Raw genomic sequence first — 18888 nt, forward strand, 5'->3', positions numbered from 1 at the left:
CCCCCTTTCTTTTCCCGAGCATTTCTTTGTCGCTGGTTTTGTCCATTTCGGATGCCTCTTCCTCAGGTTGCATTGACTCTTCAGCTTGGTCTTCAGGAACGAGAGCACTGAACGAGTTGGTGATGACAATATTGCTCACTGTCTCCGTTGCAGAGCATGACGACGCCGACCTGTCTTCGCACTTCTCAGTCCGCGAGGCTGCCTCGACGCAGGCTGTCCTGTGAGCGGTGCTGACTTCTGCCGAAACCTCTGCTTTTGCTGTTTCTTCTGCGTCCATCAAGTAGTCTGCAGGAATCTGGAGAGATGCAGTCGTTCGGTTGGCGTACGTTGGGACACAGTCTTCGAGATCATGGCCGAATTTTCGACATGCGCTACACCAGGGAGCGCGGCACTGGCCTCGGACGTGTCCGACTTGCCTGCATCGCAGACATTGCGGTGCTCTGCCAGGGACGGAGACAAGGACGGTTGTTCTCAAAATCCTGAGCTGATGCGGCAAGCTGTCCGCAGTAACACCTTCGTTCAATTGATAGTATTCTTGTGGTCGTCTCCACATCCTCGAAGCCGGAGTAGTGCCACTTGTCTCGAACGATGCTTTTTATTTTTCCAAACGTAGAAAAAAAGCTGCCCACGTTTGCATCTGGGACGGTAGTTGGAACCCAGTGCACCTTCATGGACAGCGCAGTCTTGCTCCCGTCTATTATCAAACATCTCTTGTTCTTTACATGGATCTCTCGGAGCTGCAGCAGTCTTTCTTTTTCCTTGGCAGAACGCACTGTGAGCAGCCACACATGATTGTATTGGAAGGCCCCAAGCGAAGCTAGCTCATTTGGGTTGATGATTTTCTTCAAAGCAGGACCGAAATCCTCGATGCGGTATGGCCGGGCTGATGGGTCCCCATGAAGAATCAGTGAATTTTCAAGCAGCTTACCGTTGGGAAGGGGTGGCAGTAAAATCTTGTATACCGTTGTACTTGGTGCAGAGGGGGCAGAAGCAGAAATAGTTTCAAAATATTCCCGGCTAGGCTTAGCCATTGAGATTTCCTTTACGGAGCCCATTTCCAACGCATCCATTCAGCTCGTTGTCTTCTTCGGACTCCTCTCGACTACAGCAGACGCTGCTCGTGCCGGCGCTGGCACCATATATATATAAATACACAACCACCGCTTTTGTTTTGCGTGATTTTTCCTTTATTTTGGTTTATATTTACGTTCCCTGGCCGTAACTTTACCTGCCGCTCCTAACGTATGATGGGGCGGTCAATTGGGCCTCAGTTGAAAGCCTGTGCAGTCAGTTTCTGCGAGCGAAATTAGACCTTTGTACTCGAAGCGACACGGATTTCTCCGCCATTATGAAGGGACGCTAGGTACTTTCTTGTCCCCATGGAGCCGGTCACGTGACAGAAAAATCCCTCCCGGCCGCAGCCGCGTCCGCAGCCGCAAGATGAGCAAACCGGCCCTGGCGCTCCCCCCCACGCGCTGTTATGCAAGGGCCTTTTGAAGAAAAAAAGCACATAAAGGAATTCTTCAAGTGTGCAACCCTCCACCTGAAAAAACTATAATGAGACATTCAAACCTTAATCCAGTGTACATTTTCAGTGTGATTTACTATTTATTTTATTTATCTGAGTGCGGGTACAGTGAGCCTCAATAGTATGGGTAAAAGCTTTTTTTTCTGTTATCCGGGTTTCATAAACCGAATCAAGCATTATTATTATTATTATGATTATTATTATTATTATTATTATTATTATTATTATCATCGCCCACGACAAAAGTGTTACGATCACAAAGAGGGTACACGTGCTTCGCACGTGTGACCAATTCTTCCATTGGAAATTATTATTCTATATGTAGCAGAACCACAATAGGATAGTCTAGTCTGGTATACGTAGCTTGCACGAGACGTCAAAGCAGTTCTACTTGCTGGTGGCAGAATGCATTGGAAGCTGAGCTGACTCGTTTCTAGTTTGTATTAGTACAGTTTTGCATTTCCAGAATCATTAATGGCGAAAAAACCGAAAGCTGCTCGGCAGTGCTCGCTCTTCGTCGATTTTTTACGTCAGCAGGCGCAAGTAAAGGAACGTATCATACAAACGCAGAAAGCGGTAGGAAGGAACCGTGACCCGCCAATCCTTTTTCACACAGTGCATGCTTCGCACGTCTGTGCGAAACGAAACTTCGAACGCCAGCGAAGGAAACGACCGGAAACGTCACACGACGGTTCATGTTTCGTCAGTTTCATACCCTCTTTCGAACATTGCTCTCGAAACTCAACAGTTCAGTCCGTCGAGCTCGGGGACGGCAACACGTCATACTACTTGGTGCCCCGAACACCAGAATGCGAATCGCGGCTACATCCACAGACTCAGGTCCCGGGTACGTCCAACGTAGCTTTAGACTCTGGGATCCGGATACGTCCGACGTACCTTCAGACACAGCGTTTTACGCAAACATCATAGAGTGAATTTCAGAACTAGTCTGACTAAATACACGTAAATCTAAGAAATATTAGGTTCCGGCAATCCTCTTAAATAAAATACGCAAACAATATTTGCTTAAATAGTCTCGAGGAAGAGTCATAAAACTATTACGGCTTTAGCCTTCTTGTTAGTCAACTCGCGGAGGAATAAAGAAGTCCCCGGAGTCGAAGAAAAAAAAAAGGATGCTCGTTGCGACTGATCACACTGCGGCTTTTCTTTGACTCGTGCAGTCACGTTTTCTTAAAAACTTGAAACATATAAAGTCTGACATAACTTGAACAAGAAAGAAAAACCAAGCAAGAAAGACATCCAAAAAGCGAAGTCATTTCTAAAATTCGCTAAAAGTTAAAATATATCAATCCCGAACTTAAGATTGTTGATTTCAACTTTGAGGTAATTTTATTAGTTAGATGCAGCATACAACTTTGGATGTTATGTATGTAAAAAACAAAATGACAAACGTTCGGAAAAAAAAAAAAAGACACTTACCGACTTTCCAACGTAGAACTCTAAGGGCCGGTTGCACCAACGCCGCTTATCTTAACCCAAAGCGGCACTTTCCTAAGCCGGCTTAGCGCCCTAAACCGAGCTCAGGTAAGCACGGGTTTAAATTCCGGTTGCACCAACGTTAAGCCGGCTTTACAGACGCGCCCCTAGCTAAACGCTGGATTTGCGTAGGGAATCTAGGGACAAACAGAGCGAACTAGGGAACGTTCAGAGGGACGAATACGATTGGTGGAGAGGAATCACGTGATGTAAAAAAAAGAAAAAAAAAAACTGCCGCAGTAGTTGTCGTCGGCGTCTGCTTTTCGCTGTATTTCTTCGGTGAGTAACAAATTAAAGGTCGCCAAATTCAATCATTTTTTCGTTTAACTTTCAATAACAGAAGTCAAAGCTTCAAATAAACACGAATGCTCTTAACATCTTTGATTGTGTGTTTAATATCGGCTGATAACAGGTTATTTTGACAGTGGTAGTAGTTTTCGTGCTCACATTTTGAGGCGAAGGAGCCATCGGGGGCCCCAAATCTCACCGAACGCGAGAAGGACACTACTCGCTACATCGCTGAAGACAAAACATCATGGATATAAGTAGGCAGGTAAGATGACTACTAAAATCAAGTCAAACCTGAGACCGATGAAGTTCAAAACAGTGACGAACTCGCCACGGCAGCTGCGAAAATGCCCGGAAATCGTCGAATAGAAGTCGTCGAGAGGTCAGGTCACGAGACCTTGCATCGACGGTACTCGTTGCTATCAGCAAGGTGGCAGAACTGCACTGTACCGTCGTTGAACATCCGCTGCAGCCTCAAACGGACTTCAGTTTCACACTGTCGAGTTCAGAAAAAAAAAAAAAACTCCCACTAGTACATCACATCGTGCCGATAAGAACAGTCGTATCTTCGCATCGCCTGCCCCAGCCTGCCCTGATACAGCAATGAACGAATCTAGCATAGTAGTCGTTACGATTTGTCGTCGCCACGAATGAAAGATATAAAGCAAAAATATTCCTAAAAAATCGCGATCACCAAAAAAGTAACGGTTATGGAACGATACAGTTTTCTGAAGCCAAGATTCTACTCGCGAGGTTAGGAAAATTCACTGAAGATTGTCTCAAAACTCAGAAAACGAAAGAAATTGAATTTTCGTCGTTCTATTACTTAAAAGCGCCACAATCTAATGCGAACGGCAGAGGTGTCGACAATCAGCTGATCGCCGAGATCATGTTTCAACGCGCTGATCGAATTGAAGGATACAAGCTGCAAGTGTAAATAAACAAGGTGGTAAATAACAATACGTTACGGTTATGCGAAAATTAGTGAGTACATACGAATAAGCTCGTTGACAGAAGAACCAACGGGAAGACAGACGTGAGCCCCGTGAGCCCCACAGACACACAGATCCGTACGTATCTCGGTTAGGGCTAACACGCCCTGAGAGTGGAGAGCCAACTTGAAAACAGGGGTCGATAAACACTTCACGCGACAATATTTTGCATCCTTGTCACAATCGAAGGTCATTTTGTCGAGACTTTCACGCTGATGTAGCCTAAAACACTTTGCACAACCAATTTCGTCCACCGCGTCGACCGCGACAAACCAGCCGCCATGTTTTTAATCCAGGATTAAGAAACAACCAAAAGCAAAGCGCCCAATGTTGAGCGCTTAAGTTAAGCGTAGTTTAGTGCTAGGTTTAGCGATAAGCGAGTTTGGTGCAACAGGACGAAACCGAAACTAAGCTTAGGTTCCCGGCTAATCTCCGCTTTGCGCTAAGCGGCGTTGGTGCAACCGGCCCTAAGTGATTTGACTGAGTCTTAAAGGGACACTGACACCCCCCAAAAAATTGTTTTTATTTTTTGCCAGGCGCTTTATTATGGTGTCGGAGGACTACCCAATTAATATTTTGCATCAGAGTAGCGTATTTTTTTAATAAAGCCAAAAGACGCAACTGCTCGAAACCGAAACCGAAACCCGACGGAGGTCGGAGAAGTGGAGAGAAGAGAGTGACTGGCGGAAGTCACGTGGCTACACCCGACCGTGCGTTTTTTGTTTTTTTTCTACTCTCCGTAGCAGACGACACGACATGCGGCGTGCGATTCTTTAGCAGTTATGTTTGTTCCGCTCGTTGTTCTGTACTCCAAGATGAGTTGCTTTGTACATTGAGGAGTTGGAGATGAGTAGTGAGTGCCCGTGGTGAATTTCCATGATCGGCTCCGAAAAGAATACACCCAAGATGTTGCGTGAAGAGGTGGCTCACATGTCCTGCATCCGAAAAAAAAAAAGTGGCATTGTGCGACAGAGTTTCCAAAAGATCAGCGGGATCGGGACCAATGGCTGGCTGCAATTCCTGTAGAACATTTACGGGCACCTCGGAAAGCGGACGCTACCTGATTTATATGCTCCTTGCATTTTGTAGAAAGTGATTACATTGAGTTCGCAGGTGTCAAAACGGAAATCTGATACCATTTAATTCAGCGAAGTATCGTCCACAACATTTGCTTGTTATTTTTGTTCGCTTCTTCAGTGATGATTGTAAAAAAAAGAAAAAGATATGTAAACATCAAAAAATGTTTGAAAAAACAAAAAAAAACAAAAAAACTTCACGGGGGATCGAACCCGGTCCTATCGCGTGTGAAGCCGACGCCTTCCCCACTGAGCTACTGAGGCTTTTTTTTTTTTTTTTTCTTTATTACATGGAAGAAGAAATTATGGGATCACAACGTTGTCGTTCAGGGTACACTCTACAAAATCATACTACACATGTTAAAACTCTCTAATGTCTACAAGACTGTTAAACAGAGGCATCCAATCAGGAACTACAGTTTGGATATCATACACGCTTCTGACGCGGATAACAAGTTGAATGAAATGCAGGCGTACTGTTTTTGGATGATAATTCTCATTCCTTATGTCAAGGCGGGACTTCCACATGCTATACAACGCTAGGAGCATTACAATGTCATACGGAAAGTTATCATAAGATGATACAGGCAGGAAACGAATTGAATAGGGTGTAATATCAATATCCTTTTTTAAAGTGCGCTGTAGAATATCCCAGAAGAAAATGGCATCCCAACAGTGAATAAAAATGTGTTCAATGGTTTCAGGCGTTTTACATAATGTACAGTTTGTTGACCACGGGACGAATATTCCTTTCTCTCGTAGCCACACCTTCGTGGGTAACACGTAACAATGCAATTTGAAAAAGAAAGTTTTCGCTGCAGGGGGGATGGGCATCTTCTTTACCCGGCGCAGTACATCCCGTTGGGAAACATTGCTAAACATTGAGCGGTAAATTGGCATTGGAAATAGGGTTTTCACAAGATCCCTTGTCAACTTTTTACGTGAAACAGTCACTAAGTATTCTTTTGAAAACCTTACTGATAAAAACTGAAAAGCATCGACTACTTCTTTAAGATATCCTACTAACAAACAGGTTTGGTCTCCCACGGTGGATACGATAAAGTCAGGTAGGTAATATGCGAGCCTATCCTGAATGACTTCACGAAGAAAAGGGTGCTTCTGGTCCCGTAGGAAAAGAAAACGTGAAACCAACTGACGTATAAATAAATGGGGAAGGCCGAGTCCACCATCTGATACACGACAGAACAAATTGTCACGACGCATGGGTTCCCAAGTGGACTTCCATACTAAAACAGCAAAAACCCTGAGTAATTTTTGAATACTAGTTCGTGTACAGTGCAATACCTGCAAGACATACCATACTTTAGCCGCCAGAAACATATTACAGATGGTCGAAAGTGCAAACACTGACAAATTCTTTTGTGACCAGTTATTGGCTCGTTGTTTCAATTCAGTCGCAACTCCGGACCAGTAGGACGTGCTATTTCGGTAGTGTTTCAATGGTACCCCTAGATAGTTACACGGAGTGCAGCTCCAATCTATGCCTTCGTATTGCTTGGGCGTTGTCGCCCAGGTCCCATGCCAGAATCCGCGACACTTATCTAGATTTACCGAGGCTCCAGTGGCCTCACAAAATCTGCGAGTGAGATCCATGGCATGGGTCACGCTTTTCTTATCATTACAGAAGTATGCGACATCGTCAGCATATGCTAGAACTTTAATTTCAGTGTAACTCAAAGTAAAGCCTTGTATTTTTCTACTTCTTATTATACTTTGGCACAAAGGTTCTAGATATAGAGTGAAAAGTAATGGAGATAATGGACAGCCCTGTCGAACTGAAGAACAAATTGGAATGCTTTCTGTAACTTTGTTATTTATGATTAAGCGTGTACAACGTTTGTGTACGACATTTTAACGCCATGAAGTATCATATCACCAACGCCAATGTGCGACAAAATCATAAAAAGAACATTGTGACTAACACGGTCAAATGCTTTTGCGAGATCAACTTGCAGCATCGCTACCTGAGAGCTGCTGTTGGTGACACACTCTAATACGCTTCTGGCAATATGAATATTTGTCTGAATGGACCTTCCACGAATTCCACACGTCTGGTGATCCCCTACTAACTCGCAAATGACGCGCTGCAGTCTATTTGTCAGTATTTTAGCAAATATTTTATAGTCCACATTGCATAATGTGATTGGTCGATAGCCAGTCACTTGTGAAAGTTTGTTTTGGTCATCTGTCTTTGGAATAAGAATAGTGTGTGTATGCAGAAATGAGGGCGGAAGACTTTTGTTTCTGTAGGCCTCTTGAAAAATCTCCTGCAAGATGGGACATAAAGTGTTTTTGCGAAGTTTATAAAATTCTGCAGTAATACCATCCGGTCCTGGGGTTTTGTTTGTTGGAAGGGCATCCACAGCGTTTTCTACCTCAGCTAAACTGATCGGTTCTTCCAATTCTTTTGTGTGTTTTTTATCTAACTGTGGAAGCAATGTTACAAGCTCCTTTAGATATTCTATATCTGTAGAGGCAATCTTTTTGCCGAATATATTTTTGTAATGTTCAGAAAAAGCTTCGACTATAGCTTCGCTATTTCTAATAATCATGTTGTTTTGCCTTATCTCTTGAATTTCTTTAGTCATCGCATACCTTTTCTCCTCCCCTATTACCTTCTTTGTTGGCTGTTCTCCTAAAAAATATTTTACAGCACGAGAACGTATAACAGCGCCTTGATAACGCTCTTGGTGAAATTTATCAAGCTCGGCTTTTATGCGGATAATATCTTCCAAACCCTGTCCAGAGTTTTGACATTCAAGTTGAACCAAGGCACGTAAATTACTTATCAACGTCCTCTCGGTCTCAGACTTCTGGAATTTTAATACACTAGCTCTCTCAATTGCCATCTGTTTAAATTCTTGTTTGAAAAGCTCCCATTTAACAGATATATGTTCAGTTGTTCTTCCTATTCGCTCAAAAAGATCGGTCACAGCTGCGACAAAGTTTTCATCTTTTAACAGTTGGTTATTAAGTTTCCATACTTTCCAGTTTATACACTTTTTTCTTCGTTTCCTTCCAATTGTTATTGATACCATGCAATGGTCTGTGAAGAAAACTGGATCTACGGCATAACCATTTAAATTGTCAATAAGGTCTACTGAGCAGTAAATCCTATCAAGTCTTGCGTTTGATGTGTTTTGAAAATGGGTATATGGTAAGTGTTTTTCCTTTAGCTGAAATGCTGCAACATCGAAAATATTAGACTCGTCCACAATGTCCTGTAGCAGTCGTTCACTTTTGTCAATTCGAAGTTTATATGGAGCTCTGTCTGCTCCGTCGCAAACGCAGTTAAAGTCTCCAAGCAGAACTACCATTCTATCACAAAGTAAATAAGGTCGCAGGTGATCAAAAAAAGTTACTCTAGCATTCACGTCATTCGGCGCATAGACACATATCACTCTCCACATTATGTCGGAAACTCGGAAGTCGCACATAATGAAGCGCCCGCAAAGGTCTGTCATGACAGCTAAATCAGACAAATGAAAAGACTTTCTAATAAACAATAAACATCCGGCAGAGAGACCTACAGCATGGCTGACGCATACCTCGTAGTCATACAGGAAATGTTGTATGGCCTGTTCTACCTGTTCTACCGTTGACAGTTTTGTTTCCTGTACGGCTAGAAAGTCTACCTCTTTGTCTTCAAGTAGACGTTTCAAATGATATTGTTTCTTTCGGGAGTTAAATCCTCTTACGTTTAGGGTAACAATACGAAGGCTATCACTTAAAGGCAATGGAAGGGGAGGAGGGGGGTGTGGATAGGATAGAGGAGGGGGAGGTGGAAGGGCAAGGGGAGGGGGGTGGGTGAGGTTTGGTCATGTACTCTAGTGTGCAAGAGAGGTTTTTCGCTTACTCGCGATGGTGTCAGGCGGGTGTTTTTTCCTCTTGGTGTCACTATTGTCCTTGCACGTGCTGGGGCTTAGGTCCATTGCTGACGGGTCACTTTTGTTGTCAAACGTTGTAAGTCCGTCTGCAGACACCGCTGACTGTTACGGTGCCTCCGTTTCCGGTGTTGACAAGGTGTCCTTGATTGGTCCTTCCTGGGAAAATTCTTTCACGGCTTCTGTCGATGTTGTGTCTTGGAGTACCTCCGAAGCTTCTTTTTCAACTTGCGTTTCGCTCTCGCCGGAACTCTGAGGCAGTGCCTCTCTGGGCTGCGCTTGAGTGGAGAGAACATCTCCGCTAGCATCCACGACCTCGAAAATATCCATCAAAAGTTCCGGGTTGGCGTCAGGGTCGTTTCCAGAACCTCGTACTACAGTTGCATAGCTTGAAAAGCACTCGTCGCTCTCATGCCCAAATCGATTACAACGTGCGCATTTTGGAGTACGGCACTGTCGTCGAATATGACCGACCTTCTTGCATCGTAGACACAAGGGTGGTCGTCCCGACATCACCAGAAGGGATTGTATGCCGGAAACCTTCAGTAGGTGAGGGATGTCTTCCGACGTCACGGTGTCGTGCAGCGTTAGGCAGACCTCCCTGTTCAGCGTCTCCATGTTCTCCATTCCTGGCACGCGCCACTTTTCTCGCGCCATGCTTCGAACCGTGCCGAACGGTGCTAAGGCTTCAACGACCTTTTTATCTTCTAAGTATGACGGCAGCCAGAGAAGCTTGAGCTTCACGTCCTTTGAGTTTGGGTCGATGATTAAACACTTTTTCCCTTTCACGCTGAGTTCTTTCGCGGTTGTCAACTTTTCGGTGGCTTCTGGACTAGCCAGCGTCGCCATCCACACATGGCTCATCTGAAACTGCCCGAGAGACACCACTTCGTTGAGGTCGACGACTCCTCTAAGTCCATCGCGAAAGTCAACTGCACGGTAGGGCCGACCCGTGAGGTCAGCGTGGAGGAAGACCGAGTTTACGCACAAGGCCCCAGATGGAAAACGTGGAAGTATAATCTTATACTCATCTTGGCCGGTTGCCGGAATGGGAACGTCTCTTGGGGCCACGGGTGCCGCTGCAGGGTTCACCCAGTACATCTTGTGATTTTCGTTACCAGTATAAGAAGCAGAGGTAGATGGGTTTCCTCGGCCTGAGGCCGATTGTTGATTTTCAACGGAGAACATGAAAGCACGACCGTTCGAAACGGCGTCTTCTTCTTTTTCCTGCTACTGAGGCATCTCTTTTCTGGCGGATCTCTTTCCTTAGTAATAATTCAGCAACGTAGAAAAATGTTTGAACAGCAGTAGAGGCTTTAATACACGACGTTTCGGGAAGAGACTTCCCTTCTACACACTTGAAGAAGGGAAGTCTCTTCCCGAAACGTCGTGTATTAAAGCCTCTACTGCTGTTCAAACATTTTTCTACGTTTACGACTTTCTTGCTGAAGACTTGTTCATTAATACAGTTAATAATTCAGCCGGTAAGCTGTAAGTTGGAAAGTTTGCTGTCGATTTTTCTCTAGCAAAAGCACTCCCGGGTCGGAGTCGGGAAGCACCACGCTTTGGGGACATTTGCACCTAGTAAAGAAATCGTACGCGTGCATATTCAACTCGAAGTAGACACGTCGTGCTTGACGTTTGCGCAAGCATTATCTTCAGCCACGAGAAGGCAGCGACGGCTCGGCGACGTCTTCGTACAAATCGGCTTGGTGGCCGGGCGTGTCGTACGGGATGAATACCAATTCTTTTGATCAGTCCCAAATTTTCCTTTTAACGGTAGACAGAATTCGCCGGTACCGCGAACGACAGTTCTGAAATAGAGGTCCCACGCCCGTCGTCCGCTGCCATCGCCGTCCCCGCGAGTCCCACGATACGCGAAACGACGAACGCACAGAATGCTTCCGGTTGTCTGTGGAACTTTTTTTTTCAATCATCGTATTTACAGCTTTTAGAGCGCAGCTCTTAGGGGCCCGTTCCCGGCTTGAGCGGCGTCGCCGTCGGCGTCGGCGTCGCCGTCGCCGTCGCCGTCGGCGTCGGCGTAACCAAGGTCATCCCAAGGTCACGTGACCCCCAAGGTCATCTCAAGGTCACGTGACCCCACGTGACCCCCTGAAGGTCACGTGACCCCTCGAGGTCACGTGACCCCTTCCAAGGTCATCTCAAGGTCACGTGACCCCAAGATGACCCCACGTGACCCTTTGAAGGTCACGTGACCCCCAAGTCACGTGACCCCTCTGAGGTCGCGTGACCCCCGAGGTCACGTGGTCGCCTCCCCAAGGTCACGTGACCCCCGAGGTCACGTGACCCCCAAGGTCACGTGACCCCTTTCAAGGTCATCTCAAGGTCACGTGACCCCACGTGACCCCCAGGTCACGTGCCCCTCTGAGGTCACGTGACCCCCCGAGGTCACGTGATCCCTCCAGGTCACGTGACCCCAAGGTCACGTGGGGGTCACCTTTGGGGTCATGTGGCCTTGAGGTCACCCCCAGGTCACGCCTCCCCGAGGTCACGTGACCCCCTCCCCGAAGTCACGTGACACCCCCCCGGAGCATATTAAAGAATGAGGGGAGGAGGAGGAGAAGGGGGAGGGGTCTACCCTCCCCTCAGTACCCTTCACTCCACATCATCACTGATGACGTCACCGGCATCCACATCGTCATCGTCATCATCATTGATGACGTCACCGGCATCCGCATCGTCATCGTCATCATCACTGATGACGTCACCGGCATCCCCATCGTCATCGTCATCATCACATGTCACCGGCATCCATATCGTCATCGTCATCATCACTGATGACGTCACCGGCATCCACATTGTCATCGTCATCATCACTGATGACGTCACCGGCATCCACATCGTCATCGTCATCATCACTGACGACGTCACCGGCATCCGCATCGTCATCGTCATCATCACTGATGACGTCATCAGTGACGTCACTGATGTCGTCACCGGCATCCGCATCGTCATCATCACTGATGACGTCATCAGCGACGTCACTGATGACGTCACCGACATTCGCATCGTCATCGTCATCATCACTGGTGAAGCCATCAGTGACGTCACTAATGACGTCATCGGTACCCGCTTCGTCATCGTCACGGATGACGTCATCAGTGACGTCAGTGATGACATCATCGGCATTGGGGGTCACGTGACCCCCAAGGTCACGTGACCCCCCCCCTGGTTAGTTTACCCCCCCCCCCCCCGTGCCCTTCCCTCCTCCTCCTCAAGAGCTGCGCTCTAATTCGGCGTTACAGGGAGTTGTAAGCGGCTTTCATTTTTTAGAAGCCACAAAAAATGGGTTTCATGTTTTTTAGAGCGCAGCTCTTAGGGGCCCGTTTCCGGCTTGAGCGGCGTCGCCGTCGCCGTCGCCGTCGCCGTCGCCGTCGGCGTCGCCGTCGGCGTAACCGCGCGGTGCATCATGGGAAATGTCCCATAATGCACCGCGCGAGCCCCCCACCGGGGTCACGTGACCTCGTGGGGGGTCACGTGACCCCCCGAAGTCACGTGACTCCCCCCTCCTCGAGGTCACGTGACCCCCCGAGGTCACGTGACCCCCGCCGATGTCGCGTGACCCCCCGATGACGTCATCGTCACTGATGACGTCACCGGCATCCACATCGTCATCGTCATCATCACTGATGACGTCATCGGCATCCACATCGTCATCGTCATCAACACTGATGTCGTCATCGGCATCCACATCGTCATCGTCATCATCACTGATGACGTCACCGGTATCCACATCGTCATCGTCATCATCACTGATGACGTCACCAGCATCCGCATCGTCATCGTCATCATCACTGATGACGTCACCGGCATCCACATCGTCATCGTCATCATCACTGATGACGTCACCGGCATCCACATCGTCATCGTCATCATCACTGATGACGTCACCGGCATCCACATCGTCATCGTCATCATCACTGATGACGTCACCGGCATCCATATTGTCATCGTCATCATCACTGATGACGTCATCGGCATCCACATCGTCATCGTCATCATCACTGATGACGTCACCGGCATCCACATCGTCATCGTCATCATCACTGATGACGTCACCAGCATCCACATCGTCATCGTCATCATCACTGATGACGTCACCGGCATCCACATCGTCATCGTCATCATCACTGATGACGTCACCGGCATCCGCATCGTCATCGTCATCATCACTGATGACGTTACCGACATCCGCATCGTCATCGTCGTCGTCATCATCACTGATGACGTCATCAGCGACGTCACTGATGACGTCACCGACAATCGCATCGTCATGGTCATCATCACTGGTGAAGTCATCAGTGACGTCACTAATGACGTCATCGGTACCCGCATCGTCATCGTCACTGATGACGTCATCAGTGACGTCAGTGATGACATCATCGGCATTGGGGGTCACGTGACCCCCCCCCCCTGGTTAGTTTAACCCCCCCCCCCCAGTGCCCTTCCCTCCTCCTCCTCAAGAGCTGCGCTCCAATTCGGCGTTACAGGGAGTTGTAAGCGGCTTTCATTTTTTTTCTATTTTTAATACTGAGTGTGTGCCTTCAGTGACCAACGACTTTGATTAAATTTGGTGGTCGCATCGATACCTCAGAAAACGGCCCGTGACCGCGAAAAAGAGAGTGAGCGAGACTCGAACCGGCCAGTTCTTGATCGGCGGTTTTCGGGTGGAAAGAAACCGAATTTCGAGCCGCAAATTCTGTTCTGGGTAGTTGAGCTCTCATATGTCACGCACAACTAAAAACCTCGGCGAGCATAAATACCCTGTCAGTGTCCCTTTAACAGAAACTGGAAGATGCTGGGCAGAGACGGATCGCTCAGAGGAATCCGGTGAGGATGATGCGTCCGTTGAATGATCGACTTCTCGATGCTGGGGGTCATACATTCCGATGCTGATACATCTGTTGGCCCCAAATCGCTATTTTTTTAATTTTTTAATTACGGAAGTAGTAGGTAAGCACGGAATTTGGCTGCCGCTTCAATGAAGCGGCCTTAGTGATATAGCTCATCGCGGACTCTTGAATTTACGCACCGATCAGTCTTAGAAGGGTCATTCCACGCCAAACGATCCAGCCCGTAAATCAACCACCACGGATTTGGTTTTAAAAAATTGTAGGCGCGTAAATCGACGTAAAAGTAATCCTCCCAATATATTTTTGCAGTAAAATTTTTTTTGCTCCTTTGGCGACCGCTTGGTTACCCCGAAGCACTGGCTTCAAAGGCTATATACGGCATTTTTTTTTCTGGTAGTTTTGAAAGTAGGCTGTAAAACAACACTGTTTTAGTAACTAAATAGGTTCCTCTAAATGCCCAAATAGTTACTTGCATGTAATTTCAAGCTTTTCTGGCAATTTCGTGACAGTAACAATAGCCTAAAATGCCGATATTCACATTTTGTTTCTCGTAAAAGGGCAAAAGTATCAGGCATAAATTTTATTTGTTTTCATAGCACGTAGATAGAAGTTCATTATAAAAATATTTTTCGTATAATATTTGTTGCGGTGTTTCGACCAAAAAATCGCCAATCTTGAAAATAGCGCAAAAAGAGCAACTTTCACTTAAGAATAATGGTGTGAGGTGGTCGGTCTAAAAATATATTCACAATGGCAATACATCATTTAGAACCCAGACATCAAATAAGCAGTGTTAGAAAAAAGTGTTATTTCTTAAACGCGAAAAAATAATTTTTGAAATCCAGGCCAACTCAGCTCGTCGGCCCCAAGGCGGGCACTCAAGCTGATGATGGGATCTTCGGAATACTTGCTCTATCTAGCCTTCTCGGACGCAGTCAATTTGAGGACGCGACGCCGTCGTGACGTTCACTGTTCTTGAAAGAGAAGTGAAGCCGACGTTCATTTCGGTCAATGAGGTTGGCTCGAAGTAATGGAGTCCTCTAGTCCCGCGGATAGGTAGAGCGGCATTGAACCGGGATAATAATATCTCTCGCCGCACCTGAACATCACTTTCCGGCACCCAGATCGCTCGAATTTGTGTCAGGTTGTCGCGTGCCCAGTTGAAGAGATTTAGTGGTGTTAAAATTTGTCCGCTGAATGCTCTTTGTAGGCTTGACTTCGCAGCCAGTCTTTTCACAGTTCCGCCCACTCCATCACAGGCACTTTTTCCATGCGATGTAGCAAAAAAGTTCCATGTTGCACTGAGGTTGTAGTCTTCCACGTGATGACAGAGGTTTACAAAGTTCTTTTTGTTTTTGTATTGAGACGCCGCACCGTCTGAGAAGTAATGAATGTGTTCTATGTGAGGCAGTTGGGCTTCCAAGTCATCCAGGAACATTTTCTGGAAAGTCGACAGCGTTGCAGTGGTATGGTCCAAACAGTCCGATTTCATTGCGTATGATATGACGTGGAGCTCGTCTTGACGATCTGGTGGACGGAAATATACGACGACGGGATGAACTGTAGCTTGGGTATTGTCCCAATGATATGATTGTGGAGCGTCCTGAACAAGATAGCTGTAGTTTTCAGCAAAATCTAGCAGCACAATTGCATCTGCGGGCGTAAGACGCATTTTTAAGTCGCGTAGATGACGCGCCTGGACCCTGCTCACGAAGTGACGCGTCTTTAGTTCTTTCAGCATCTCTAGAAACCGCTCGGAGAATTCTTCTGGCGTGATAACTATCGTTTCGAGTTTGCACCGTGCTCCACTGACCCATTGACACACGGTAACGTTGCTCACTAAGTCGGGGTCAAGGGCTGCGGAGTTCATAAGCAAAGCTGCGACGTGCGTAGTGCCTGGGCATTGCTTACACGTGCCTAGCATGCAGTCTTCATTGTTTAAGTCACACACTGTCATTCCAACCAAAGAATCAACTGTGTGCTCCAGACCTGAGGAGTGAAGAAGTAACTTCAGGTTCTGGTGATAAAGGCAAACGCAGGCTGAGTGCGTTCCTGAAGCTCCAGCAAGCAGACAGTACTTGGGCCGTAGAGCAGCGAACTTTGAGAATCCGCATTTCACTCCGTTGTTGCACTTCTTCCATTCCTGATATGCTTCCTTCAGGTTCATTAAAAGCAATCGTTTTTGGCTCCCACGAACGACGTCTTTTTTGCCCGGAAGGCAGATGGAAATAAGTTCGTCTTCATAAAAGTTTCTGACAGAGCTTTTAGTGGATTCGTCTAGTGGTCTGTTCACCCTTTTGGTTGAGCAACTCAAGATGCCCTTCTCTTTTTTCATTGACATGGCAAGGCGAACCTGTCTTTCAGAGGCACCAAAATACTGCGCGATCCGTTTTCGCGACCACGAGCTCGGGGCCAGGGTCAAAAGCGAAATCTTCTTTGATCGGTCTTTTTCTTCGCCAAAGCGCTTCTTGACGTCTTCCATGAGCCGTCTGTAGTCGTCTGTCCGGAACTCATAACTAGGTCTTGGTCTAGATATCGACGAGACGTTAACGTCCGCAGTGTTGGTCAGGTTACAGACATTTCGGCTTCGACTGTCCAGCGTCGTTTGCATATCCGTATTTGTTTGTCCGCACTTCCGCCTCATGGACAGGGGAATTTTCCCAACTGCTGAAAATTTGAGACTCAAAGATGAAGGAAATGCTTCTTCCTGGTTGCTAATTTCAGAGGAGGTCATCTCTTCAGTAAGCGTGTGAGTAGTCTGCTTGAACCTCACGCCCATTTGGAAGCAGCGAACTTTGCAACCGGGGCACAACCTTTCTCCAGGAACAAGCTTCAATGACGGTAGAGCTATCGCAAGCTCTAGTGATATAACTGATGTCCCACGCCGGCTCCTGGTGTGTTCAAGGAACGGGTCCATACAGAACTTGGAAGCCAGAAGTGTGGTATACTTCTTTACGTAAGTATGATAATGATGAGCGCATATTGTGTTCAGCCCGTCTTCGTCTTTGTTTGCACGCAGAGCCAAAAGGCGTTGTTCTCTTTCTGTCACAGTTGAAATTCTAACGAGGAACTTCCTGTTGACATGCGTCGTTTTATGGCACCCTTTTGGCCCCAATGAACACGGCACAAGATGGTCTTCTGAAAAAAAGATGCATTGTTTGCTCAGTGCACCCAAATAGCTTAATTTCACCTGCTTTTTTGGAATTACTGTAACAATTACGAGGCTAAAACCTCGCTATTAGAACGTTTAAAAGCAATAACTAGTAACAAATATTGCCTACAACCCACCTTCAGATTCCCTGGCATGATCCGTGGAAGCCAGATTACCGGCGTTATTAGGTTCCATGGAAAAGGTTTGTTCAATTTACACCCATTACATGTGAACGCACGCCGCTGGGCGATTACCAGACAATGTCAAAACCACTTTTTAAACTCTGCTGTCTCTTTTTCGCGCCTATTTAGCGAACCCGTCTGCTTTGCGCGCTCGCGTAGCGAACCCGAACCCGTCTCCTTTGCGCGCTTGCGTAGCGAACCCGTCTGCTTTGCGCGCTTGCGTAGTGAACCCGTCTGCTTTGCACGCTTGCGTAGCGAACCCGTCTGCTCTGCGCGCTTGCGTAGCGAACCCGTCTGCTATGCGCGCTCGCGTAGCGAACCCGTCTGCTCTGTTGCCCGGTGTCGTCGTCGCTGCAGTACGCCGCTGTCCGACGTCTCTGGACAGGCACGCGACCGGTGCAACGACCGACATCGAAAAATTATTTTTTCGCGTTTAAGAAATAACACTTTTTTCTAACATTGCTTATTTGATGTCTGGGTTCTAAATGATGCATTGCCGTTGACAATATATTTTTAGACCGACCACCTCACATCGTTATTCTTAAGTGAATGTTGCTCTTTTTGCGCTATTTTCAAGATTGGCGATTTTTTGGTCGGAACACCGCAACAAATATTATACGAAAAATATTTTTTTTAATGAACTTCAATCTAAGTGCTATGAATACAAGTGAAATTTATGCCTGATACTTTTGCCCTTTTACGAGGAAAAAAATGTGAATATCGGCATTTTAGGCTATTTTAGTGCCCCGGAATTACAAGAAAAGGTTGAAATTACATGCAAGTAACTATTTGGGCATTTAGAGGGACCTATTTAGTTAATAAAAACAGTGTTATTTTACAACCTACTTTCAAAACTGCCAGGAAAAAAAAATGCCGTATATAGCCCTTGAAGCCAGTTCTTCGGGGTAACCAAGGGGTCGCCAAAAGAGCAAAAGAAATTTTACTGCAAAAGTATATTGGGAGGATTACTTTTACGTCGATTTACGTGCCTACAATTTTTTAATACCAAATCTGTGATGGTCGATTTAGGGGCTGGATCGTTTGGCGTGGAATGACCCAGAAATTATTTGTTAAGCTTACATCGTGGCATGGGTGCGCAATCAGCAGTACTAGTAGAGTAGATGCTCTGAGATGAAAATCGGCAGTGTGTTGTGTAGATCGAAGCCCGCGGATGTCGCTGCCGATGTGAGGGGGGTGGCGCACCTAATTCTATCGCTTCTGTGAAGTGCACGAAAAGACGGCCTGGCAGAAAGGAGAAAATAAATAGAAAGAAAGAGAACGAGACAGGAGCGAGAAAGAGTAAGAAAATGCACAATGTGAGAAAGGGAAATAAAGAAAGAGAGAGAAACGTAAAAAGAACACGGAAGGAAAACTTCACGGCTCCTCCCTCTCTGG

At 46.6% G+C, this 18888-nt stretch overlaps 1 protein-coding gene across 1 annotated transcript; it reads right to left on the reverse strand.

The window, feature by feature from the left end:
• Positions 1-5846: 5846 nt before the first annotated feature.
• On the reverse strand, positions 5847-6608 carry LOC120850515 (the record flags this gene model as incomplete). The annotated part of the gene is made up of 1 exon (XM_040223037.3): positions 5847-6608. A coding segment is annotated over exon 1 (759 nt), but the record flags the coding sequence as incomplete, so codon positions are not given.
• Between the last annotated feature and the right edge of the window lie 12280 nt (positions 6609-18888).

This window comes from Ixodes scapularis, unplaced genomic scaffold (assembly GCF_016920785.2).
Source record: "Ixodes scapularis isolate PalLabHiFi unplaced genomic scaffold, ASM1692078v2 PGA_scaffold2__306_contigs__length_199485367, whole genome shotgun sequence".
Lineage (NCBI taxonomy): Eukaryota > Metazoa > Arthropoda > Arachnida > Ixodida > Ixodidae > Ixodes > Ixodes scapularis.